The sequence below is a fragment of the Rhinolophus sinicus genome, linkage group LG13, assembly GCF_036562045.2.
Source record: "Rhinolophus sinicus isolate RSC01 linkage group LG13, ASM3656204v1, whole genome shotgun sequence".
Lineage (NCBI taxonomy): Eukaryota > Metazoa > Chordata > Mammalia > Chiroptera > Rhinolophidae > Rhinolophus > Rhinolophus sinicus.
In genome coordinates, this window is record NC_133762.1 from 27,492,704 (window position 1) to 27,520,057 (window position 27,354).

Below are 27,354 nucleotides of genomic sequence, written 5' to 3' on the forward strand. Positions count from 1 at the left end.
ACCCATCAGAATATTTCTTTAATGTCTGAAGGTGTTTTAAAAGTTCATGCTAAGACTCCATGCTGAAAATTGACACTTGTAATATTTGAGATTGTACACGACATCCTGGTGCTGATTTTCAAATTGTTGGCACCAAAATATGGGTAAAGAAACCATGTATGAGGAGAAAACATTACTTCATATTATGCGTTCCGATGACTCCCCCCCCAAAAAAAAACAACAACAACACACAAACAAACCAGTAAATCCAACCTGCTTTGGAAAATTTGCACACACCCTCATGGTATTAAAAAAAGACAGGGTTGAAATCCTAGCTTCATAAATTAATAGCTTTGGAACTCTGAGTAAGTTCCTTAACATTCCCATATCTCACTTTTCCTGTCTGTGAAATGGGGATGGTGGTAGCGGCTTCATTGAGTTCTCAATCATGAGGCTCGTGGGAGACTATTACAAGTAATAATAAATACCATATATATATGTATATATAATATCTGGGTTCATTGGAATTAGCTGCTTGATAAATGACAGCTGCTGTAAAATGAGGAAATTCAAGTTAGTGTGATAAATTCATTTTTATAGAGTTGTAGATCTCAAATATAAGAGCATCTCAGGAAATGAGTAAAAGCATTCATTAATTTGGCACATGACAGCTAAGAAGATTACGTGGGGGACGCAGGTGTTGCTGGCTCTGGCTTGCATCGACTCACTGGTGTTTATGCTCTGGCTTCTCTCCCCAGAACGCTAAAAAGAAAATGTACGGCTGCACAGAAGCCTTCCTGGCTGATGCTAAGTGGATTTTGCACAACTGCATCATTTACAATGGGGGTGAGTGGTTTAAGTGAGTCCTAAAAGAGAGCGTATGCTGTGTGTGTTGTCCATTCTTCCACCCCTCATGAAGAATCAGAGTCTCTTTTCATGCATTAGGGTCAATAGCTGAGAATATTTGTGTATAGGTTGCTAATATTTGTGAATGGGGGCGGTGACTATGTAGATTTTAAGGTAGGAGCTAACATCCAGAGTGGCTCATGGCTATATAATGCTGGTACCTGTCCTTTTTAAAAACTTGATTTTAATAGAGGAATCATTATATACCATAAAATTCATAGATTTTACATGTACAGAGGGTGCCAAAAAAATGTATACTCATTTTTAAGAAAGGAAAAAAACTATTAAAATTGTAATACTCAATATATACCGATAATAAAAGATGAATACAAGTCATGTATTCGTGACTGTGCCTGTCACACTTTCTGGATGGTACTGTTTTTGAGTTGCTGACCGGGTTGTAAGCTCTTGAAGGGCAGACACCATGTCTTGTTCCCTGCGTACCCTGGGGATAGCTAGCATAGACTTTTGGCTAATGTTTAAAGAAAGATGTGCGAATGGATGGTTGTTTGCTTAAAGCACATGTTTTGCATTATTAACTCAATAGCAAGCAGGGTTGGAGGTGCAGAGGGGAGCGAGTCCCTAGGCACTGAGAATTTGTGTCAATATTTTGAACCCAAACATATAGAGGGGCCCATGAGATCATATAAACAAGTGAATGAGGTCTGGTGGGAGAAAAACATCCGCAGAAGCCAGGATAGCCACTGGCTATGGGAAGAGTTAGAAATTGTGGAGAACAGGGAACTCCCACCTGGTCTGGAGGGGTCACCTCTGGATGCTCCATGGTTTGTTGGATACAGGGGTATCAGATCTTCTGAGTTTTTAAGGCAAGCCAGAAATCTGGGTATTTATGTGTATGACATTTTTTGTGAACAAATGTACAATTCCTGAAAATACAGTAATCTTCGAAGGAAACATGGCTTTCTGACCATCTTGTTTTCTGGTTGAGTGCAAAGGTAAGGGATTTATTTAGAGTTAGGTCTGGGGCCAGATTTTCAACTTGTTAGCTAAGGGGTCTCCTGTAAATGATGACTCCTAAGCCTTGGCTTACTCATTAATAAAACAGGAACATTCATATCTGCTTCCTAATATGGCTTCCTGAGGAGTTAACAAGAAAATGTATTTTGAAGCACCACGCACACCAGAGCTCCTCAATTAAATGTCTTCTTTTCCCCTTGTTCTTTGTGGGTTGGGGTCTGGGGACAATTGGTAGAGTAGGGCTGCTTTCCACTAACTTGAGCCTTTAGAATGTAAAACCATCTTTCAAATATTAATCCATGAATTGGAGGGAAACCCCACAAACTGCTCAGTTGCAGGAAAGATGACAGTAGGACACCAAAGATTGGTTGATATTCATGGGAGAAGTCATATAATTTGAACTGGTATTAGAAGCCAGAATCTTCTGGTTTTTAGCCTTTCAAAGTTTAATGTGAGGGGAAAGCAAGTTAAAAGGTTGTTAGTGGAAGTATAATCCCAAGGCTGAGTGTTATAGTGTTTCCATCTGAATTAATCCTATTTTCTTATTCCCTTAGGAAATCACAAATTGACGCAAATAGCAAAAGTAGTCATCAAAATCTGTGAGCATGAGGTATGTGTTTCCCACTGTTGTGTTTTAAATGCACCCAGAGTGAGGGTTGGGTTGGCTGAAGTTTCCATTTGCAGAATCTCCCAGTGGGTAGCTAGTGTGGTTTTGGAATTTGTTGAGGCACAGACAGCGCCCCCTCTCTTAAAGTAAAAGTAAAAGCAGTAGAGGACCCCTAGTATGTTATAGAGCAGCTTTCCCTTAGCCATGATCTAAGGGAGATGGAAGTGACCGTTTAATTTTTAGCTTTGAGTTATGGTCAAGCATTGGGCACCCTGAGTTTTCTTTGGTTGCATAGAGTTCATAGTTTCTTCACAATCTGTGGCATTGAGTTAGGTCCTTTTCAGTCTTCTTGTAGATGTTTGTTTGGGCTTTGACATTTGGGAAAAGTCCTGACTCTCAGAAAGTGGCCCAGGTATCCTGGAGAATCTGTCCATCTCACAAATACCCATAGGATTGATGGTGTGGATGAAATGAACCTCCTGGGCTGTGTGCCCTGAGGCTGGTGGCAGAAATGTTGTGAGGAAGGCTTTCTTCATTAGATCCCCATTGTAAGAGTTAAAAAAAAAAGCTGGCCCTCAACCTGTCTGTATATACGCTTTCGGTCATTCGTAAAGAAAACATTTGGATATTGTAGGGTATGTCCATGTCTACATATTTACATAGAGTTTTATAATCTACATTTTTCATTTAGATTGAGTGTTTTTCTAGGTAATTAAATACACAGGAAGAAAAGAATTTTTCATGGCTCTTCTGCTGATTTCCTTAGTATAAGTGTTAGAAATGTACCTATCAGCTCCAAGGCTGTAAAAATGGCAATGGCTTGAGGTAGATGTTTCCTGATTGTCTTTTTGGGAAAGCTGTAGCAACTTAATGCAACAACCTGGAATAATGGATGAGTGTAGGAGTTTCTTCTGTGTCCTTTCTCATACTGGAAGTTCTAATTTAAAAAAATGTATGTATATTACTTCCCCCCACCCCCCGTGTGTTCAGTAAAAACAGTGACATTTCACTGTGATTTTGGTTTGCGTTTCTTTCATGCCAAGTTATCATGGACTATTTTTGATATATTCATTGGCAATTTGGAGTGTTGTGTGGGTGCGTTGTTCAGTTGTTTCCCCATTTGGGATTGATTTATTTCCTTGGATTTGGGAGCAGAAGCCTAGGCTTTTAATTGGTGGGGTGCCCTGAGGTGGAATTTATTGAACCCCAGATACTCTGTCTGGCATTTTTAAATCTACCTCTTGGCCACCCTGCTGTTTTGTGGGCTTCCAGGCCAGGGCTCTCCTGGTCCTCACGTTACCACTTTGTACTACCCAGTACTTTTAGAATAGAAGTAGGTAATATATTCTACCATTCATTCTTCAATTATAATTAGAAATTATAAAATTATGGATGAATCATTGAGCCTCTGCTATGTATTTGGCCCCTTGCAAGATGCAGGAGATAAAAATTAAGTCTGGTGATGATGGGAAGATAACGGCAACTAACAGGGAAATCGTGTAGTGAGTGCATGGGCCTTGGAGCCGGAATGCCTGGGTTCAAATCCTGGCCCTGCCACTTGATCACAGAGAGACCTTGGGCAGGTTACTTGACTTCTTGGGGGCCTCATTTTCTTTCTTCTATTTGGGGGCGGGGGATACATATCTGTTTTTATTCATGGAAAATAAACAACTTTGGAGGTGATAGGCAGCGTTTCTTCTTACTTTTTCAATCTTGAGGCGGCCTCTTCTTTACGTCCTTCTCATTTTCTTCCTCTGTAAAATAGTTGAGTCTGAATTCAGCTCCAAGAAGGGACCTTCTGGGGCCCTTGGCTCTAAGTCATGATGATACTCTAGGGGAACGTACTTTCTCAGGAGGGAGGGCAGCCAGTTATAGAATTTTGAGATTGTTGTCAGTGGACATAAAATAGGGCAACATGGTATTAATTAACTGCTCTAGATGGTATGAATAAAGATACATAGAAAGTGAGCGCAGCACTGTGGAGGCCCGAGTGGCTGGAAGGCATTGGGGAGCTCAGACAGGTGGGCTGGTGCGGCCCAATCACACATGACCTTGAAGGAACTGATCAGGTTTTTAGATTTCGTTGTTCGTTTCTCAACCTTGGCACTACTGACGTTTGAGGCTAAAAAATTCTTTGGTGTGGGGTCTGTCCTGTACGTCATCGATTCCTGTCACTACTATCCCCTTATCCCGAGTTGTGATAAACCAAAAATAGCTCCAGACATTACCAGATGTCCCTGGAGGGGTTAACCCACAGGTATAAGGGGAGGGGCAGGAGCAGATTTCTGTTTGTTGAAGTTGGCTCTGGCTGCTGTGTCTGTGTGGAAGTGAAGCCTGGTGGAAGCTGGGAGACGTGGTCCAGAGAGGGATAATGGCAGCTTCAGCTCGGTGGAAATGTTGGGGTTGGGGGGAGGTAGTTCCCCACTGTGCGACTTGGTTAGCTAATCTCCCCTGCCATGGTCATTATGCATTTCTTGAAGGCCTAGAAATGTAAGGCCCCTGGGAGGACACATTCTAACACATTTCTGCTTTACAGATGAATGAAATCGAAGTTTGTCCAGAGTGTTACTTAGCTGCTTGCCAAAAACGAGATAACTGGTTTTGTGAGCCTTGTGTAAGTTGGATTTCCTTTCCTTACTTCGCTTTCTGAACTGCATGCTGGGATGACCACCCAAGACAGCTTTCTCCAGGTGGCTCATTTGACGACACTTCAGAGGAAGTTTTTTAAATAATTGTTTTTACTGATAAAGTTACGGCAGAGTGAAAGTAACGTAGGTAGGATAAACCTCTTCGGCTGTAAGTTCACGTGTCAGACAGAGGTAGCATCGTGATAGCTGGGTTTCTTAGCCTGGGCCGCCCACAGAATTCAGCATAAAAGGGGGTTCATCAGAGGGAGGGGCGAGGTCCCAAAGTAATGCAGTTAAGAACATGGGTGTTAAATGATTGTGTGTCATTAACAAGTCTATTTTAAGAGGTTTGGCAATACCTCCTTGGATTAACTCCATGGTCTCTCCAAACACGGTTGGGGTGGGAGGTCAGGGGAGAAAAATCACCCTGGTTTTCCCCATGGATATGTATTTTCCAAACTGGTGTTCTATGGAGAGAAATACAATTTTGGGGTGGGCTGGTGGTGGTGGTGGAGTTTACTGGGGGGCAAGACCGGGCAAGTAAAGTTGAGAAGGAAAGCATGGTTTATGCCTCTTCCTGCCTTTGGAGGTTAACACTGGAATAGTTAAGGCTTTGACTAGCCCTCGATAGAGAATAAAGTTGGCTATTACTGTCCAGTATGCTAGATACAATGTGCATTTAATCCTCCAACTTAACAGAGGGTGTAGTAGCTATTACTGTCTCTGTGTTGCATAGAAAGGTAGAATCTCTTGCTCATGGCCACCCAGGTAATAGCAGCACGACCAGGATTCAGGCCCAGTTTTGTCAGTGTCCAGTTCTTGGTGTCACCATTTGGCCCCATTCCCACCTTTGCCCAGGCTTCCTGGCTACATACCTTCTAGGGAACACCACTCAGGGAGACCCTACTTGAAACTGTTCTCTTTCAAAAGGTTTGTTGCCTGCATTACCTCTACCTTGCTTTATCCTCACACACCAAGCTTTATGTGTGTACCTTGCTGTTAAATCCGTATCAACTCTGGATTTTGTTTTTCTTTTCCTAGAGCAATCCACATCCTTTGGTCTGGGCAAAATTGAAGGGGTTTCCATTCTGGCCTGCAAAAGCTCTGAGGGATAAAGACGGGCAGGTTGATGCCCGTTTCTTTGGACAACACGACAGGTGGGAGTTAAAAACAGGATGCAAATGTGTAGCTTTCACTGAATCTTTGATACTGTCAGTGCGTCCCACCAGCGGAGGGTGACCACTATTTTGTTTATTGTCATATTACCAACCAGTGCTCCGGTAGTTTAAAAATACTTTCTTGTGCTATGTTAAGCTTGATAATGCGTGGGCTTCAGTTTTTTCAGGTATGTTAGGAAAAAATCTTGCTTTTCTGGTTTTGTTGATGAAATCAGCAGCCGGTAGAAAGCGTCCAGACCCGATGACAGTGATTCCTTCAACTGCCCCGGAACCCATGGCGGGCATCTGGGGGTATGAGGGTGGGGCAGTCCTGGAGTGGGGGTGTTGGCCGTACGCAGGGACGCTGTGTGGTGGCTGCCGGGAGGCCGAGAAACTACCGTGCAACTTGCTGTGGAAGCAAAGTAGAATGTCATAAGAACATAATGGATGGAGAAGAGAAAACCTGTGGGATGGTCATGAATTTATTGTAAAAAGAAATTGTGCATTAACATCAGGAATGGGAAAAGCCATGTGGAGTGGCCCAGGTCAGTTTACAGAGAACAAAAAGAATGAAGTGCATTTTAGAAAGGGCCCTTCCCATGTGCCATCAAAAGTATGCATGTGTTTTATTGACAACGTTCCTCCTCAAACAACTCCACGGAGATTCCTGAATTCCCAGTTGCATCGGAAATTGCCCTGGAACTGCTGATGGCGGTGAACTTCCTAGATAGTTAAATAAAGTAAATTATAATGAACTGTTCACTTTTTTCAGTATTAAAAAAAAAGAAACCAGCCTCGGAATAGATTCCATGCCTATTTTAAAAGTGCTGCTGTTCTTTTTTTCATTTTTCTGGAGTAAATTAAACTGCCATGCAAATTGCTTTTCCAAATAATGCTCTCAGGGATCAGAAGTATTATCTCAGATTGCCAGTAAATAAATCTCCCCTCTCAATGTGCTGGGTAGGTCCCTCCTGTTCTTTCTCTCTGAAGCTAAAATGGGAAATTTTAAGGGGTTGCTGTTTTGACAGGTGTGGGCCCTCCTCCCTCCCAGCCTGTCTCCCCTCCCCGTTCCTTCTATCACACCGCAGTGAATGATTCCTTCGTGAATTGTTCCATTGGTTAGCAGTTCCCTTCTGAGTGAAGCCCTCTGTGAGTTTGAGAACAACAGGTAGACCGAAATGAGCAGCAGTTAATATCTTAGTTCTCTTTTAGCAATTTAATTTATGATTCAGTGAGGCTAAGGCCCTTTTGAAGCCCTTGCAAGCAGTTTGGAAACGTGTGTGAGTGTGTAGGGGAGAATATTTAAAAGACATGCTCTAGATACTGGACACAACCACAGAAGATACAGAACACACGTTTATAATTTTACACACCACCGGAATCTGAACTGTTGCTCCCTCAGTTACATGTTGCTTGTGTTCTTGCAAATCAAAGAAAAGAGTGAATTCCAAAGTCATCTGCAAAATCATTTACTAGGAATCCAGGCTGCCTCTGGTGTCAGGAGGCAAAATGGAAATTAGCTGAGATGGTCATGGGTTTGACCGAAGTATTACCCTTGATGTGATTTTGACCGTTTTTGTTGAAACTCTTTTAAAAATTCATTTGTTTGTTCATTCAAAGAAATACTGTATTTGGTGCCTGCTATAGGCTGTGTGCTTGATGCTGGGGTTACAGGAGCGGGCAGGCGGACACTGTCTCTGCCTGGAAGGCTGATGTCCTGGTGGAGAAGACAGATAATACACGAGTAAATAGGCAGGTACAACGATCTTAGGTCAGGAGGTTGGGGTGGGGCGGTGAGGGAGGACCTGGGTAGAGGCGCCAGGGAGCACGGTCTCGGGCACGGAAGGGCCAAGGCTCTTTGTACTCAGGAAAAGCCAGAGTCCAGTGTGGTTTGAACAGGATGAGGGAGGAGAGGGTGATAAGAGATGGGGTGAGGGGGTTGGGCAGGGCGCGGGTCACACGAGGTATTATCAGGAGTCTGGCTTTTATTTGCAGAGCACAAGGAACTGGTTGGCAGGTGTGTATCTTCCTGCCTCTTCATTAGAGCATGGCCAGTGTTAACCATCTTGATGGTTTGGGGTTCTTGGTATTTTACCAAATAACAGTGTAGAGAGACTTAGGTAGGATATAGGTGTGGGGGGAAGGCAGTGCTTGCCCTTAGGTACCAAATGTTCCCAGACCCTTAGCATCTTTGATTCTGCTGTCTCAGCTGTGCCCACTCTGCATGGACCTTTTACTTCTACTTGACAGCCATTGAAGGTGGCTTAGGGGGCATGGGCTTTGCTGGCTTTGTTTCCAGAGGCTATTCTCTCTGACTTGCAGATGTAGGTTGGTTCTGGGTGGGAGCTATCAATGGATGCTGGGCCCTTGTGTGAAAAAGACAGCAGCACAAGTCTGATGCCCGTGAGGTTTCCCTTACCCCCCTTTGATGTCTTCTGTCCCCTTGCAGGGACTGTGCGGAGCTGTTGGGCTCATAGGTGAGGGATGTACATTGGGCAAGTTGTCACGGACACCTCACCGTGCTGGAATAACAATATGTGGGCATTGTAGGAATGCTTCAGTTGGCCAAGGCTGCAAGTCACGGACAGCGGTGGGGAAATGGGGCCGGTTTGTTGACGGCCTGCTCTGGGTCAGACCCAGGAACATGCCATTGAGATGAAAGGGAGGCTGTAAGAGGTGTAACATGCTGTCCCTTTTGCATGGAACTTGCCTTGGGGTTGTACAGCCAAAATGTGAGCCTGGACAGGTGTAAGTGCAATAGGTCAAAACATCAGAATAAGAAATACCACAGGCCATTACGTGTTCATGGTCAAGTTAAATACTAGAGAGAAACTGGGGAGGCTTTTGCGCAAATCAAGGCCTCTTCTGAAGTCTCATCACATGCCTTTTGTCCTTTAAAAAATTTTATTTTATTTTTGGTCTTCACACACACACACACACACACACACAGTTATATAATATATAGAAACTATTTTATTAAATGGCTGTAAAACTATAAAAGCAATAGCTGGCATTACCTGAGAGCCGACTATGCATGTGGCATAGCACTGTGCCACTAAGTGCTTTTTTTTGTAGAAGCTGCTTTTATCCCCATTTTACTGGTGAGAAAACTGAGGCCCAGCATTGGGAAGTATAGTAGCTCAGCTGTGTGACTGGCCTCATGACATTGGCCACGCCCCCCCTCCCAAAAACAGGCTTTATTGTTAAGCAGATCTAATTTCCCTTTAAGTATCCCTGGGCCTGTTTAAAGGAAAAGAAACACTTTCCTGAAATCCCTTGCCAAGCACCTTCATTGAAGGCACTTGAGAACCTGGGAGGAAATAGTTAAGGCCTGGATACCAGGCAAAAGTGTGGGGGAAGCCTAGTCACTGGTCAGCTCCTGGTGGCTCTGGGACCGGCCTAGGTGCGTTTTCTTTGCTCCCCTTGGCACCCCTCCAGGTTGGGCCTCATCCTCCATTTTGTTGAAGACAGCTGAGGCTGGCTCAGGAAAAGGGCATCACTTGCCCGTGGGCAGCCCTGGGGATCCTCCCTGCTCCTCAGATCTCTCCTGTCCAGTCCAGACTTGCCCACCCAGTTGTAACCTGCGGGCCTCTCGATCCATTCTCACCCACAGGGCATTCGTTCCCTGTGGTTCCTCAGGTCTCCGCAGGATGACAGCAGTGAGTTGGAATGGAGCTGAGAAGCTGGTCATTTCCAGCACCTGAGAGAGCAGATATACGGGAGGTTTTCATTTGTTCAGTTTTCGTTTGTGTCATGATCTAGTAACACCTGAGCATTGCAAGCAGCCAGCCTATGCCCTGAATTCAGCCCCATGCATGTATTTTATTCTTCCTGGCTCATTTTTTCTTTTAAAAATAGGAACAGGATACCAACTATTAAAATTTGGGTTAAATATGAGCAGTGGATCATTGTTCTTTAAACCGTTGGAAGACTTGGCAGTGTTGGGTCCAGAATCCTATGTGGACATTCTGGGAGCACCTGAGTATATGGTGCTTGCAGTAGGCTGGCCGCGAGTTGAATTCCACCCCACAATCCACTGTGCTCCCTGTTACTTGATACCGGGCTTGAGTTTATGGTGTGTGAAGTCCAAAAGGCCTCCTTGCAGAAGCTCACTCTCACCATATTCCCAGCTGCAAACTGGTTTGAGGCTGGGGGATCAAATGTGACAAAGGGACATGGCTGTTCCTGTAGTAGCTGTGCCTTCCCTAGAGCATGGGAGTGGTGTTCCCATCTCCTGTCCGTTGTCACTTGGGTCACTTCATTCCAGAGAAGCAGCTCATGTTCTCATGAAGTCTCTGCAGAGCACACTGGGATGTGGGGTGTTGAAGGTAGAAGTAGGGAACCTGCCTGGAATGGGAGACGGGGGTAGGGCACATACCTGGAGGCCAAGGGACTGTTTCGTTGTTTTCTGTATGAATTCTCTCATATTCAGAACCATGCACCTCCTTTTAGGGTTATGGGTTTCCAACGTTTCCTCCTAGTCCCATGGAGAACACCAATTTTGAAAGAGAAAGGTTTTTATGTTTGAGGGCAGAAGAGTGACATTTGGGAAATAATTTTCTCTTGGGAGGTGTAGTCTAGGATGCAGTGACGTTTCTTATTCTCTACCAAACCAAAGCCAAAGGGGATTTATTGTTTTTTAATGGATTAAAATGATTAAGTCTATTGAGCCTTTTAATGTTTCAGCTAAGTTTGTTGTCATGTTCCGTCCTGATGACAGACCATGGTTGTTAAGTGGATCATTTCTGAACTGTTCCAGCCAAGTCATTTTTTAAAAATTGGAATATGTATGTAAGCATCTTGTCAGGCATACTTGGCTAATTTGGTTTGCATTAAGAAAAAAACAATTATGGAAACAAATATCCATCGACGGATGAAAGGACAAGGGATATGTATGTATACACAGTGGCATAGTATTCCGCCTTAAAAAGTCTGTGGATGAAGCTTGAGGATATTATGCGAAGTGAGATAAGCCAGTCATGGACAAATACTGCATGATTCCGTTTACATGAGGCATCTAAAAATAGTCAAATGCATGGAAACAGAGTGGAATGGTGGTTGTCAGGGGCTCAGGAGGGTAAATGGGGAATTGGTAATCGACGGGCAGAAAGTTTCAGTTGAACAGGGTGAATATGCTCTAGAGATCTGCTTGTACCTTCCTTCCCCGATAATGTATTGTACATTTAGCCATTTGTTGAGAGGGTAGAACTCATGTGAAGTGCCCTTACCACAATAAAGTAAATTAAAAAGAGAACTTAAAAAAAATAAAAAGAATCTTAGAAATGACCGACGTCGACTGAAACTCTTCTTTCTCTTTGGCACTCCTAGGGCCTGGGTTCCAATAAATAATTGCTACCTCATGTCTAAAGAAATTCCTTTTTCTGTGAAAAAGACTAAAAGCATCTTCAACAGTGCAATGCAGGAGATGGAGGTTTACGTGGAGAACATCCGCAGGAAGTTTGGGGTTTTTAATTACTCTCCCTTCAGGACACCCTACACGCCCAACAGCCAGTACCAAATGCTGCTCGACCCCACCAACCCCAGTGCTGGCGCCGCCAAGATAGACAAGCAGGAGAAGGTCAAGCTCAACTTCGACATGACAGCGTCTCCCAAGATCCTGATGAGCAAGCCCATGCTGAGTGGGGGCACAGGCCGCAGGATCTCTTTGTCGGATATGCCGCGCTCCCCCATGAGTACAAACTCTTCTGTGCACACGGGCTCCGACGTGGAGCAGGACCCAGAGAAGAAAGCCATGTCGAGCCACCTCAGCGCCAGCGAGGAGTCCATGGACTTTCTGGACAAGAGCACAGGTCAGCCCCTGGCCCGAGAGGGTGGGGGACGCCCCAGGGACACGGGGTGGGATGGGGTGGAGTGTCCCTCGGTGCCACACCTGGCAGACCCAAGCTGGCCAGTGTCACAGACTCAAAGGGAGCTGCATGGGGTTTCTCTCCAGGGGAACAAATTTTAAATGAGTAACCCAATGGAATTCTTGCTGTTAGGGACCAAAAAAAATAAAGACAAAAGTGTTCCCATCAGGTCATCTTGGAGGTCCTTCTTAGAAGTGGGCAGAGATGGCTAGAAATCCTTCAGAGTTCAGTTCATATGCCTCCTAGATTGATCACAACAACTTCTTAACAAATTCTTTCTTAAGCATTTTAATTGAAACATTCTTTTTCTATCCAAACCATGCGTTCACGTCATTTAACACTCAAATATCAGAGAAACATGCAAATAAATAATACTCTGTCCCCTGACCTGTCCCATTCCAGTCCTTAAAAGTCACCCTGCTTAATAGTTGTGTTGCATTTTAGAGACTTGCTATAGAATGGTTAAGAATAGGGTGCTGGTCTCAAATTCCAGCCCTGCTGCTCTTAACTATGTGGCTTTAGGCAAAGTACCTAACTTCCTTTTTTTTTTTTTAATTTATGTTTTAAATTTATTGGGGTGGGTGACAATTGTTAGTAAAATTACATAGATTTCAGGTGTACAATTCTGTATTACATCATCTATAAATCCCATTGTGTGTTCACCACCCAGACTCAGTTCTCCTTCCATCACCATATATTTGATCAAAGCACCTAACTTCTTATGGCTTAATGTCCTCATATGTAACTTGACAGTAGTAATAGGACCTGCCTCATAGGTTCTTGTAAGGATTAAATGAATGAATATACACAAAGGGCTTAGAACAGTGCCTGGAAAGGTAAGGGCTACAAAAATGTCGGCAACTATATTATTTCATATGGTTGTTGCCATCAGATGCCTGTATGTGTTCAGAGAGGTGATGCAAATGAGGGATGCTGGCCGAATGTACAAAAAGTCACGAGGACTTAAATTCTTTCTACCCAGACATAATTTGGTTGCACGTTAAATACTTAGAACTTTATTAATACTTCCACAAGGAAATGGATTTAGTTTCATTTTTCTTGAAACATGGCCTTCTCTGTTCTTTGTTTTTCTATCTTTGAGAGACGTGGGCACAGAGAAGCTTCCACACTAAGCATGATAGTAAAGGCAGCCAACCCTCAGGCTCTGGGCTGGGGAGACAGTTGAGGGGGCGGGGATATGGGCACCCCGAGGCCCACGCCCCATCTCAAGGGTTTCAGCCCATGGTTGCCATGCAGGAAAACTCATAGTTTTCAGATCTTAACATTCTTCCAGAGACCTGGGAAATTGGCATTTATTACATAAAAGTTTTTAATGTAAAGTCTCTAATTATTAAGGTCAACTCAAAATGTCTTAAAAGAGTCCGGTCAAGATGGTGGAGTAGAATGTTGGAAAAAAGAAAAATCTTAATATTTTCCAGAAGGAATAAAACACATCTACAGGTTGGACCACCAGTGTTTGACTTCTGGCCAAAAGCATTAACCTCAGATAGCTTTTCAGACTCCCTCTCTCCCCCACTCTCCTTCCTTTTACATAAGAGCTCGTGAAGGAGCAGGCATCTGTTCTTCAAGAGACCACAGAAGTCCCCAGAAGATAAAATCATAAGGTCTGAGTCAGTTGTGAACTCGATTCCCCCCATTTTGGTTGTGTTGTTTCTTGTTTCTGGTCGGTTGGTTATGTTCAAGTATTGCTTGTAGCTGTGCCCAAAATAGCGATGGATAGAGAGAGTTAAGTACCAATAGCTTTTCTTCATTCAAAATGAAGACTGCTATCTCTTTCTCCAGTTGTGATCACAGCCATGTGGTCCTAGGAATTCAGAGTTGAGTTTGAGAGCTTTGTTCTATGATGTAATTTGTGTTGACATAGTTTCAGAAAAAACTTCCCTTTCGCTCTCTAGATGTTGACCAGAGTCCTTTCGACCATGATTCCATCTAAGCCAAGTTAACTCAACGTCGTACATAATCACAGACTCCTCAGCCTGTTAGTTACCCCATAGAGAGCACGCTTTTGAGAAAGTGTTTTAACCTTGGCAGCAATCCTGTGAAGTCTGTTGCCTGAACTTTCATTGCCGTGACTTTTGCCATAATCTGGTACCACTTATTTTATTACATTCTTAATTTTGAATCTGCCATTTGGCTTCATCCTAAAGTTAAACAAAATGTATAAACTCATGTGTTTAAATTGCTTGTTGTATGTTTTCCTAAAGTACATGAAATTAATACGTAACGTAAAATAAAACATTTTGGTCTGCAAACCAAAATGGTTCCCCGGTACCATATTTCAGAAAACATAGTTTTATAGGATTGCATTTAGCTTTTCTCTTCCCTCGGGAGGTACAGAGGTTGAAATGACATCAGAAGTTCTGACAAAGCGGTGAGTTTAGTAGATATCCCACTTCAGTAGACTTTTAAGTCTCTTTCCCAAAATATAATCCTCTTGCTAGTATGTGCTTGGGCCATTTTGCTAAACATGAATTAGACAGCCAAGGACAGGACGACAAAGTGATAATTCAAAATTGTCTTAATCTTACAAATTGTCTTTTTTTCTGTAAGGTGCCAGATAGTAAATATTCTAGGCTTTGTGGGTCTCTGTCACAACTGTGGAACTTTTCGACATTGTCATTGTGTTACCAAAATAGCCCTAGGCAGTTTGTGGCTATGACACTGAAAATTGAATTTCATGTAATTTGTATGTTTCACAAACTGTTAATTCTTAATTTTTTTTCAACCATTAAAAGAATGGTAAAATACCCTTTTTAGCTTGCAGTTCATACAAGAACAGGTGGTATGCTAGATTTGGCCCATGGGTGGGTTTGCCAGCCTCTTACAGACAGAGGAGAAATTTTTCTGAGGGCAATTTGAGGTCCCTGTGGAGCGTGTAGGGAAGTGCTTATTAAGTTCCCACTGCTAGTTCTGAGAGCCTGAATCTAGACCTTTCTTTTCACTGCACCCTACTGCCCTCTGCTGTTTTCAGCGATAATAGCATTTAGTGGAAAGGGAAGTGGAATATCCATTGAAATGTCTCCAGAATCAAGGAGATTATAATTGAGACAAGATGATGATTTATCCAGAATTGTGTAAAAAAAGATCGTCTGTCATACAATAGAAAAACCATATTAGTTATAGCAATAAAAAATCTGTAGCCAGCAACATAAAACTACAAATTGAAATAAGTATATTATTAAATAAAACTTTCCTGGGAGTTTAGAAAGCCTTCTTTTGTTTGGGGTGGGGTGAGGGAGGTTGAGGAGCTTAGAATCATGTGTCTGTAATCCTTAGAACTGGATTTAGCTTTCAAAGAAGCACTGTGCTCAGCCAGAGCCTTTCACTCATGGTGTTCTGGAATCTTGTAGTCTTAATGGTCAGAGTGGTTTATATTCTCAGTGACTGTTCTGCTTTCCCCTTTATCTAGACCTCCTGGCCACAATTGATGCCTTTGCTAATATTTGCCTGTGGGATCCCAATTTAAGTCATTACTACATATTAGGGTAAGAGTCCTGGAGCCTGGCTCTCACCACCCTCTGAGCTAATGGTCCTTCGGCCTTATAGCTCCATATGGCTTACTGCTTAGGGAGAAGGGAAAATATTTTCATATATGTACTCCTTTTTTATTGTGAAATCGATACGTGTTTGTCATAATGGTTATGTACAAAGACTAAAGTCACAGACATTCCCACCGCCAACAGCCAGCCCTTAGATACTGTTTCCAGGGCTTGTTCCATGGTCATACCAGCATTATTAGTTTGAAAACTCAGATATTACAGGGATCAGGCCTGCATGGAAATGAACGAGGCTGGGAAGTGGTAAGGGACTGGGGTTGAACTAAAGCAGAAATACGGTCCTTATCATGACTGACGACATACATGAGTGTGTGTGTGTGTGTGTGTGTGTGTGTGTAACACTTTCCGAAGCAGTACTTACTCTTCTGATATGTGGCGCTCTGAGCTAGAGAAGTGTGCCTGTCCTGAAGGGTACTAGGGGCCTTTCTTCCTCCTGGTTGTAGCCAAATGGGAGTGTGGGCTCAGTGTTGCCCGACTTCTGGTTGTTTCAGAGAAGTCTCAAATATTTTTTTTAAATGCAAACTACCACAACTTGTACATATTGGCTTAAAAAACAAAACAAAACAAAACAAAAAAACCAAAACTATATGCCAGATCAAATGGATCTGTGAACTCCTGGGTTTAGGGGTCACCTGTCTGTAATGTCTTGTATAGAGTGTTTAGAATTTTTTTGTTTTGAACTTGACCTTGTGTTCTGAATACCTTTGCATGTTAGTCAATAACCTTTCTACACAACATTTCTGTCCCGTCATAGACCGTCCAGTGACGCTCTGCTGGGGAGCTCACCTGTGCATGCCACCAAGACTTGTGCAAGACACAGCCCTTTGGACATTTAGGTTGTTTCCAAGGTTTTTCTAAGTAGAGGAAATTGAGCATGCATCAGTATCTCCTCCACCCCCACCCCACGGAGAGGGCTGGGGCACGAGGGAGGGAAGGGACATTTTTTTCTAATTTAATTCTAAGACTCCTGTTTCATGTAGTTTGAACGACACTTAGCACAGCATAGGATTTTGTAAATGTGGATAACAAATGATGTGTTTTTAGCCCCCACTCGTGACTGGCACATCAAAGTATAAAATCTGATTAAATTCTTGGTGACTTCAAAGGCAGTCATTCTTCCTTTGGGCAAGATTTATGGCTTAATAAAAGGATTGGCATCCATTTCAAAGCTTAATTGAAACGAGCATTTCCCAATGTCTTTTTGCTTTTGAAAATGTTTAGAGTGATTTAAAACAGGGCTACTCAATCTCAGCACTATTGACATTTTGGGCTGGGTGACTTTCCTGGGGGCCGTCCTATGTATTGTAGGACGTTTAACAGCACCCGTGACCTCATCCCACTAAATGCTAATAGTACATCCTGCCCACAATTATGACAGCCCAAAGTGTCTCCAGACATTGCCATGTGGTCCCTGGGGGGCATAGTCACCCCTCCAGTAGCCACTGAGAACCCCTAATTGAATGTACCTTGCTTTTGAATTTTAGTTCTGACAAAATTCTGATTGCTTACCACTGATCTTTGAAGCGCCTCAATATTTACATTTAAGTTGTATCTTTTTTTCTTGAACATAAAATACTTTTCAATTTTTAAAAGTTGTTAATTTTTGTTCAGTTATAGTTGATTTTCAGTATTATTTTATATTAGTTTCAGGTGCACAGCATAGTGGTGAGACATTTATATAATTTATGCAGTGATTCCCTGGGTTAGTCTAGTACCTCCTTGGTACTGTACATAGTTGTCAATATTAGAGAATAAATAGCGTATAATTCTACTCTAAGAAGTGACAACTGTTAAGAACTGGCGGTTCCTTCACTTTACATTTTTTAATATATATAATCACATTGATAACAATACATTTTTTTGTGGAGTGGGATCATACTAAGCTTTTTGCTTCTTTCAACTTAGCGATGTGTCTTTGGTATCTTTCTATGTTAGTGCATACAGTTCTAACTGTCAGTAGCATATAGATCGTACAGGAATATGACAAAAATGATGGGGGCATGACTGAATTTTGGGAAGTATTTCTCAGGGAAGAAATCTGGTTTTATGATATATAATATGAATGGAAGTGTTTTAAACAGATACACTGGTTTGTTTTCTTCACGTAAACTATGTCTATATATTATGTAAATATATATATATATATATATATATATATATATATAACGTGAGTGTGTACGTACACACACACACACACACACACTATTTCCATGCTAATTTTCTAACCTCCAGTACTGTAGGCATTTTGGCCACCCTAGTCTTTTACATGTTTCTCTAGATGGCCACTTACAAAGCCAGAATAAAAATTTTCAAGTACATATCTATTGAACCTCTCTGGAATCATACAATTATAGAATTCTCCCTTGATTTACATTTTTCTAGTTAACAAATTCATTTTTGCACCTGCTTTAAAGATTCCCCCCAACAAAACCACAGTAAAACATTTTTTTTAATTTTGTTATTTTTTTAAGGAGGGCACAGCTCACAGTGGCCCATGTGGGGGTCGAACCGGCAACCTTGGCACTACGCTCTAACCAACTGAGCTAACCAGCCACCCCCAGTACAACTATTTTTAAAAGGGCAAAACGGCCCATAATTTTTAAATGCTTGTAGTTGACTTAAAAAGAAAAATGATGGAAGTACTACATGCGTATGGTTAAAATTAAAGCAAAACAAAACAAAACACCAGCAATATTACAGCAGTATATACAAAGGTAGAAAATAAAAGGTAAGGTTTTTTTTTAACTCCCACATTTTGACCTGCAGTTTTTCTGTCAAGTTTCCCGCTATTAACAGTTTATGGAATGCGCTTCTAGAAAAAAATGTATACATTCATTTAAAACTGTGCATATACTTTTAAAAAACATTATACATATGGGGGCATTTTTATATGCACTTGATTTTTACCCTTCTCTTTTTTCCTACAAACTTTTGTGCGGACCGTTCCTTGCCAGATCATACAGATCTGTGTCACTGTTTTTAAGGTTTGTATGATTATTTATTTAACCAACCTCTAATTAATCGCCATTTAGAAGCCATCTCCTGTTCCTTGGCCCTTAGAAATACTGTTGCATTGCACCTTCTTGTGCATATACGATTAGGTTGGACAAAAGTAATTGCGGTTTTTGCAGTTATTTTCAACCTTTTAAACCGCAATTACTTTGGCACCAACCTAATATATTGTGGGGCGCTTGACACGTACATCTCTAAGGTGAATTCCTAGTAGTGGAAATTTTGGGTCTATGTGATTTATATACTTTAGTGTTTTTTTTGTTGTTTTTAAAACTTTTATTTATTTTAAGGGTGTTTTTCCAGGACCCATCAGCTCCAAGTCAAGTAGTTACTTCAATCTAGTTGTGGAGGGCAAAGCTCACAGTGGCCCAGGTGGGGATTGAACCCGCAACCTGTTATTAAGAGCACCGCGCTCTAACCAACTGAGCTAACCAGCCGCCCCTATTCTTTAGTTTTGGATAACATCAGTATCACCTAAGTGTTCTTCTAAAAGATTTTGTAATTCCTGTGAGTGTTCCTCTTTCTTCACCGACCCTCAACACTTGGTGTTATTTTTTTGAAACACGTTTACCATGAAAAGGATGTATGTTCGAGATAGATCTATGTCCATATTGTTTACCTGAGTTTGCATTTATTTCTGTTGAGCTCATTATTTTCTCTTCCCTTGTTTATTGACCATTTGTGTTTTCCTGTGAGCTGCTCATTCATGTCTCTTTGGGTTGCTAATCACTCTCAGCACAGCTTCTTTGTAGTAGCCTCATAACATCAATAGCCTCATAACATCGAGGAGACTTTTGAAATTGGTATCTTTGTATGGTTGTCATTATTGTTTTTTTATTGCTTATCATTATCACAATAATGAGAAGAGACATGGAGACCTAATTCTTCAATAATTATCACATGAATTTGCCCATTCTGTACATGTCTTAGGTACCCGCAGTGTCCGAGTGCCTGCCTGAGGGCGTCTGAGACTGATAAGGACCCTGCTGTCCTGGAGGCAGATAGTCTCATGGCAAAAGTGAGACAGTAAATAAGAGGCACCATGGCCACCTTAGATGGGGCCAACAGGAGGGCTTCCAGGAGGTGGTGACTGAGATGGACCCGAACACGGAAAAATTCCAGCCACAGTGATCTGGGTGAGGGTGGGGCCTTTCCTCTAGAACCCCAACTATAAAGGCCTGAGGTGGGAGCGGGCTTGATCTTGGAGGAATAGCGTGGAGGTCAGCGTGGCTGGGGTTTCTAGAATGAGGCCGGGAAAGGTCAGATGTATGGTTGGATTTATCTGGGGGAACAGGACACCTTTGGATGGTTTTAGCTGAAGGAATGATGTGCTCTCATTTCCATGTTGAAGGCACAGCCCTGACTGCTGTGTGGAGGGTCCCCAGGAGGAGGGACGCTTGGCGGGAGGTAGGGGTGCTGTGATGCTCTTACAGGGTCTCAGCAGGAAATACTGGGCAGGAGCAATGTTTCCCACCCTGTTTTTCATTATCACCCCCTAAGGGGCCATTTTAGACATTTTCTTCCTGATCGTTCTGTGCATTTTTTTTTTAATGGAGGTAAACTTCACATAACATAAAATTAACCACTTAAAAATAGACAATTCAGTGATTAATTTAGTACATTCACAGTGTTGTGCGACCACCACCTCTATCTAGTTCCAAAATGCTCCCATCACCCCGAAATAAAACCCAAGCCCATGAAGCGGGCCTTCCCCCCCTTTTGCTTCACTGCTGCCCCATCAATTTGCATTCTATTTGTATGGAGTTACCTATTCTGGATGTTTCTTTTAAGCAAAATCAGACAAAGTGTGACCTTTTGTGTCTGGCTCCTTTCACTTAGTGTGATGTTTTCAAGGTCATCCACATTGCAGGGTCCGTTAGAACGTCGTTCCTTTTTAAGGCTCGGTAACATTTCTTTATGGATATACCGCAGTTTGTCTGTTGATGGGGCTACTATGAATGGTGTTGCTGGAACATTCGTGTACAAGGACTTGTTTGATTGCCTGTTTTCAATTAGTTTGGGTATATACCTGGGAATGGCCCTTCATGACGTTTGAAAGTATTGTATATCTGTTAATGCACTGCATGCACTTCTGTGCTTTCTGCTTAAAGAGTAAGGGGTTTTTTTTTGCCCCCTAAAAACCACTTGTTGCCTCTTGAGGGCCACATTGCTTCCGTTGAGAATGCATGGACTAGGGCGGTAGCAGTGGAGACGGTGACCAGTGGAGAGATTTGGGGTATATTTTGGAAGTGGTGTACAGAGGCCTTGCTGAAGAGTTGGGGAGTTTGAGGCACGAGAGCAAAGGAGGGATTGAAGTGGTGTAGACACATTTGGCTCTGAACAACCTGGTGAGTGGTTGTAGTATTAACTGGTATGGGAAAGTCGAGGCAGGTACAAAGTCTTCTGCCGACTGGGGGGTGGGGCATGGGCATGGGGCATCGCTTTCTTAGAGTTTTTCAGTGTGGGACCTGTAGGTTGCTAGGTGACGGTGAGATGCTGTCTGTCTCCTGATTATGTGAAGCATTGGTGAAGCATTGCAGTTCAGATGCCAGTGAGGGTGGCCCTGCCCTTTACGGGCCGGGTAGAGAGAGAGAGTGAACCAGGCCCATCTCCATGGGAAAGTGATGCTCTACTACCATGTTTCCCCAAAAATAAGACCGGGTCTTATATTAAATTTTGTTCCAAAAGATGCATTAGGACTTACGTTCAGGGGGGGTGTCATCTTGAAAAATCAGGCTGAGGCTTATTTTCCGGTTAGGTCTTATATCCAAGTGCTATGTTAAAAAAAAAAACAATAAACAACTTTAAAAACTTAGGACGTGTTTCTGTTTTTAAAAAATTATTATTACAGGTGTACGAAACAACATCACGATTAGACATTGACACCCCACACAAAATGATCACCCCACCAAGTCTACTTCCATCTGACACCGTACAGAGCTATTACAATATCGTTGACTGTATTCCCAATGCTGTACTTTACATCCCGTGACTATATATATATATTTTTTAAATTATAGTCGACAGTACTATTTTTTATTAGTCTCTGGTGTACAGTGCAGTGTCCAAGCATCCATACAACTTAGAAAGTGATCCCCTCGTCAAGTCCAGCTCCCATCCAGCACCATACACAGTTTCACAGCATTATTGACTGTATTCCCCATACTGTAGTTCACATCCCCGTGACTGTTTTGTGACTCCCAAATTGTACTTCCGAATCCCTTCACCTTTCTCACCCATCCCCCCCAAACCCTCCTCCCCATCTATTCTACCAACCATCAGTTTGTAGAACGTGTTTCTTAAACCTCCATACTTAAGTTCTATTAACAAAGGAAACTTGACATGCTTGTGAAATGAAAGGCTTCTTGTTCCAGTCATTTATTTTTATGACACATCAGTAGATACATACCCGGAATTGTAGAGGCAACAACTTTACCTGTGTTCTTGCTAAAAGCCCCTGCAGCCTCCCAAGGGGGGCTGGGCTCTGTTGGGGACCACCTTCCGGCCTCTCCTTTTTACTTTTTTTTTGACTTGACCTGTTAAGCAGAGAAATGTGGACTCACTGGGTTGAGTTCTGTGTGGGATGGCACCATTGCATGTCTTTTTGTTTGTTTGGGTCAGGCTTCCTAGTCAAGGTTCCCTGCAGTCCCAAACAGTGCTTTCCATAGCGTGATGAGGCCCTCCCTGCTAGACCAGCTTGCTGCTGTGTTTAAGAGAAGGCAATTAGAAAAGGCTTGTCTGGTCCTCGTGGGGAGTACATTATACTGAGCTGTTCAGCTGTTGCACATCTCTTTTGGAAACAGATAGAACATGAATGAATTACTGAAAAAAAACAAACCCAAACATCTTAATACTTAAGATTTTATTGGTGATGTTTAAATCTTTTAAAATGCTTTTTCGTGTTTTGTTTTAAACTCTTATTTATTTTTGAGGGTGTTTTTCCAGGGCCCATCAGCTCCAAGTGGTTGGCCTTCAATCTAGTTGTGGAGGGCGCAGCTCAGCTCCAAGTCCAGTCACCATTTTCAATCTTAGTTACAGAGGGTGCATCCCACCATCCCATGTGGGAATTGAACCGGCAACCTTGCCGCCAAGGGCTTGCACTCTAGCCATCTGCCCGCCCCTCTGGCAGCTCAGCAGTAGCTTGTCTTCAGTCTGTTTGTGAGGACACAGCTCACTGGCCCATGTGGGAATCGAACCGGCAACCTTGTTCAGAGCTCGCGCTCTAAGCAACTGAACCATCCGGCCGCCCCGGTTTGAGCATTTTTGAAGTCCCCATGACGTCTTGATTTCTAATGCCTTTGCCATTACCACTTTCTCGTAAGGGCCAGATGGCCTCTGAGTCGATGTTTCATATGCATCTGAGGCTAGCTGGCCATTTGTTGCCTGTCACGCCTTTAGTAACAGTACAGTCCCACTAATGTCCAGCTGTTTTGGGCAACGGGGCAGGATCTAAAGGATCTCTCGGAAGCTCTTGTTGGCCCATCCAAATGCTTCATTTTGTGAAATGCTTTGGTTTCTGTCCTCCCTCCACCCCACCCAGGGGACGAGGCTCGGAGGCAGGATGCAGGTAGTTTGAAGGTATTTTTAAAAGTCTTGGGCATAGGTACAACTCTCCACCCTCCTGTCAAAGTTTGAGACACAGCAAAAGGGAGCTACATGGACCAATGTGTCTGTACTCCGTCTGAGGCCGAGTCGCTTCATCCAGCATTACAGAACCTTTAAATTGGGAACCCCAAGCTCTCTCAAGGGGCCGAGTTGCCTCCGCAGGTGCCATAGCTGTGGGAGCCAGCCCTGCGTCTCCCACAAACGGACGACATACCATTTGTAAGCCTGGCACTGGTCTCTGCGTCTGGACGGTGGTGGGGGCTGGTTTAATCGCTGTTTATTTTGAGATTTACACCCGTGAATTGGCCAAACCAATTTCAGTGGCAGCTTAGCCGATTTGTCTTAGAGCTTTGTGTTTAATAGACTAGCTAGGGAGGAGGCCTTCTTCCTTTGTGGTTTAACAGTTTAGTATTGGGTTAAAGCCCATTGCCTTGAAGTAAATGGCCAGCCCTGCCCGCTCTACCCCATCCTTGTTCTGGTGGCCTTTTTAAAAATCAAATAACAATTTCTCTACTCTCTCCCACCCCACACCTACAAGTTTTATTGTTCATTTATTTGTAAATCTGTCTTAACAAGTACCATACTTTTTCAGCGTCACCAGCCTCCACGAAGACGGGACAAGCAGGGAGTTTATCCGGCAGCCCGAAACCGTTCTCTCCTCAAGCGTCCACACCAATCACAACCAAAATGGACAAAACGTCCACCACTGGAAGCATCCTGAATCTGAACCTGGGTCAGTTGGAATTTTTGGAAGTCTATTTCTGTGGCAATTAGGAATATTTTTGCAAGTTATGATGTTTTGTGATGTGTGGTGCTTGAACTCTGAACTCTTTGAGCAAACTATTTAAAAGGTACAGTGGATGAAGATGAAGAGAGCAATTAAAGGAGCAAGTAAGGGATTTCCTGGAGCGTGTTGACATGCAAAGCTGCTTTATCTGGAAGTACTTTAGGCCAGTGTTTACAACATTACTTGAACTTGACCATAGTAACCTAGTTCTCATATATGTAAATACATATAATGTTTTTTTATACATATACTTAATGTATATCAAGTGTTACTAATCATGAATCAATATTTACCTTTCCTATGTGCAGTATATTCTGATCTATTGTTTCCTTAATTTTCTTCTAATCTTTTTAAAAAGCACTACCTTAGGCCAGAGTCTTCCGCAAAAAGTGGCGCTGGAAATGGTGATTGCCTTACTCTATGAAGTTATGATTTTATCGATTCCTTCCATCACAATTCCCATTTTTTATTGAACATCTTTTATGTGCTGTGTACTGCTATAGGCACGGGGCAGAGAGAGTGGTGAGCCAGGGCTCCGCGCCTCTGGAGCTTGAGTTCTAGAAAGGTAGAGAAAATAATCAAGGTAGATCAACAAGATAGTTTATGCCATAAGGTGAAATGTGTTACTATGATAAGGAGAGAAATGGTGGGTTGTGGGTGGGGGCATCAGGCAGTGGTTCACTCGTGGAAGGATTAGGGAAGGCCTGTTTGAGTGGAGAGTTGCATGACAGGAAAAACTAGCCATGCCAGTATCAGGAGGAAGAACATTCTAGAAGGAAGAGACAGTTCCAGGCCCTAGGGTAAAGATTAACTTTGTGTGTTATAGGAGGCGCAAGGAGGCCCAGGTGGGGTGTCGCAGTGGGTGAGGGGCAGAAGGTTAGCAGCTGAGGTCAGAGAGCACCAGGGAGCTTGGGGACCCTGGTGTGGAGAGGTTTGAATGGTAGAGGGATGTGAACTGACTCAGTATTTTAGGAGGAACTCTCTGGGTGCTGGGTTGAGACTCGCCCTATGTGAGTCATTTTCAACCAAGGGCGGTTCCTCCCTTCCCCCAGAAGACACTCGGCCATATCTGGAGACATTTCTGGTTGTCACAACTGGGGTGGGGGATGCTGCTGGCCTCTAGTGGGTAGAGCCCAGGGATACTTCGTACAGGCCCCCACAACCAAGAATTACTGGGTTGTGCCTGTAACTGCGTTGACAGATTTGGTGGTGGCAGGAGGCATAGGAGCCAAGAGTTGACTTTTTAGAGTCCGTAGCTTTGAGGTGCCTACCAGGCTCCTAGGCGAGAGGTCAAGGAGGCAGGGTGGCCTGAGACCAGGTTAAGGCAGGAAGCATAATTCTGGGCGTCTTGATGTGTACACAGGGTTGGGTCAGAGCAGTAGTTCTCACAGTGGGGGTGGGGTGGGCGTGGGGCTTGGTGAGTGCTGCCAGCATTTAGTGGTTGCAGCATTTAGGGATGCTGTTAAAACATCCCACGCTGCCTGGGACAGCACCCCCTACCCCATAAAGGAATTATCCGGCTCCAATGACAGTAGTGCTGAAATTAAGACCCTGGTCTAGAGTATCATGGAAGAGTGAGGGCCCTGGGACACAAGACATGAGGAAGAGGAAAAGTGGGCAGAGGAGGCTGACAAGGAAGGAGCAGTGGACAGAAAGCCACACCAGGGGAGGGTGTTGTCAAGAAAACCGTAAGGCTACGGTAGTCCCCCCTTATCTGCAGTTTTGCTTTCTTGGTTTCAGTTTCACATGGGTCACCCAAGGTCCGAACATAATTCGATAGAAAATTCCAGAAATAATTCATAAATTTTAAGTTGTGTGTCCTTCTGAGCAGCATGACGAAATCTCACGCTATCCAGCTGCCTCCCTCCCAGGAAGTGACACATCCCTTTGTCCATTGTCTCCACACTGTACACTACGCGCGACGGGCCTATTACTTATGTAGGAGCTATCTCCGTTATCAGGTCAGCTGTCATGGTATTGCACTGCTTGTGTTCATGTTACCTTTCTTTTACTTAATAATGGCCCCAAAGCACAAGTGTAGTGACGCTGGCAGTTCAGTCATGCCAAAGAGAAGCCGGAAGTGCTTCCTTTAAGTGAAAAGGTGAGCACAGTGCAATAAGATATTTTGACAGAGAGACCACATTCCCATAACTTTTACTACAGTATAATTGTTCTATTTAATTAGTTACTGTTAATCTCATCTGTGCCTAATTTATGAATTAAACTTGATCATAGGTGTGTATGTGTAGGAAGAAACATGGTGTGTATAGGATTCAGTACTGTCCATGGTTTCAAGCATCCACTGGGGGTCTTGGAATGTATCTCCCATGGATAAGGAGGAACTACTGTGGGGTTTTAGGAAGGGAGGGGTGGCCACCTGTGTGGAGGGTGGCGCAGCGTGAATGCATAGCCCCAGCTGGTCAGTGCCTTCTGGGTTCATCCTGTCCTGCGGTGCTGTTTACAGATGGAGAAACTGAGGTCTAAAGAGGAGGCTCGAGGGACCCAGAATTGCAGAGCTGGAAGGTAGCAGGGCTGGTACAAGCCTGTGTCTCCAGGAGACCAGCACCTTGTTCACCCTGGGTCACCTGTTAGTGCCACCTGGATGTGAATGGACAGTCAGGGTGGGAGCTTTAGGGGCTTCAGTACAGATTGGCTGGTGGGAATTCCTCACTCGAACAAAAGGGGAGCCATTTGCTACCCTGGGGCATATTCATCGTTCTCAACAGTGTGGTTTGCTTTCTCACACCCTCCTCCCACCTCCATGCCCTGAAAAGAAATGCTGTGCAGAGGCGTTCTCACGGTCACATTTCCTCTTTGCCAGTCGTGTGTGGCAAGAATCGCTCCTTCTCTAAACCAGGCGGTCATTGGGCATCCTCGTGACGCTGTGGGTCTTTCGATTTGGCTTGACCCATGTGGGAGTGCAAGATTTCATTTTGTTTTGTGTTTCGGTCGGTGGGCACAGGGTGATCAGGCTGTCCTGTGCAGGAGCTCCCTGCCACCTCTTGTCGTCTGGGACACGCCTCGTTTTGTCAGCAGCAATGAAAGCATTGGGAATGTGGGTGTTTTATGGGCTGGGATGTCAATTACCCGATGGGAAAAAAGTGCCGTGGATGGGTAGAAAAATCAGGAAGTGGAGGGAAATGCTAAATAATTCTCAAGTATCTGAGGGATGTTTTATGGGGCTATATTATGTCTATTGTCCCTGTAACTACGTAGTTGGAGCAGATGGAAATGAAACAGAGCACCAAGGA

At 43.5% G+C, this 27,354-nt stretch overlaps 1 protein-coding gene across 27 annotated transcripts in view; it reads left to right on the forward strand.

Moving 5' to 3' along the window:
• The window catches only part of ZMYND8 (zinc finger MYND-type containing 8), a 110,076-nt gene that overhangs the window by 46,569 nt on the left and 36,153 nt on the right, over positions 1–27,354 (forward strand). For all 27 annotated transcript variants that reach the window (XM_074318089.1, XM_074318070.1, XM_074318071.1 and 24 more), the window contains 6 exons: positions 738–825; positions 2,418–2,473; positions 5,007–5,084; positions 6,139–6,254; positions 11,583–12,064; positions 23,909–24,049. In XM_074318089.1, coding sequence (XP_074174190.1) covers positions 738–825; positions 2,418–2,473; positions 5,007–5,084; positions 6,139–6,254; positions 11,583–12,064; positions 23,909–24,049 — 961 coding nt within the window. The remainder of the gene's footprint in view (positions 1–737; positions 826–2,417; positions 2,474–5,006; positions 5,085–6,138; positions 6,255–11,582; positions 12,065–23,908; positions 24,050–27,354) is intronic.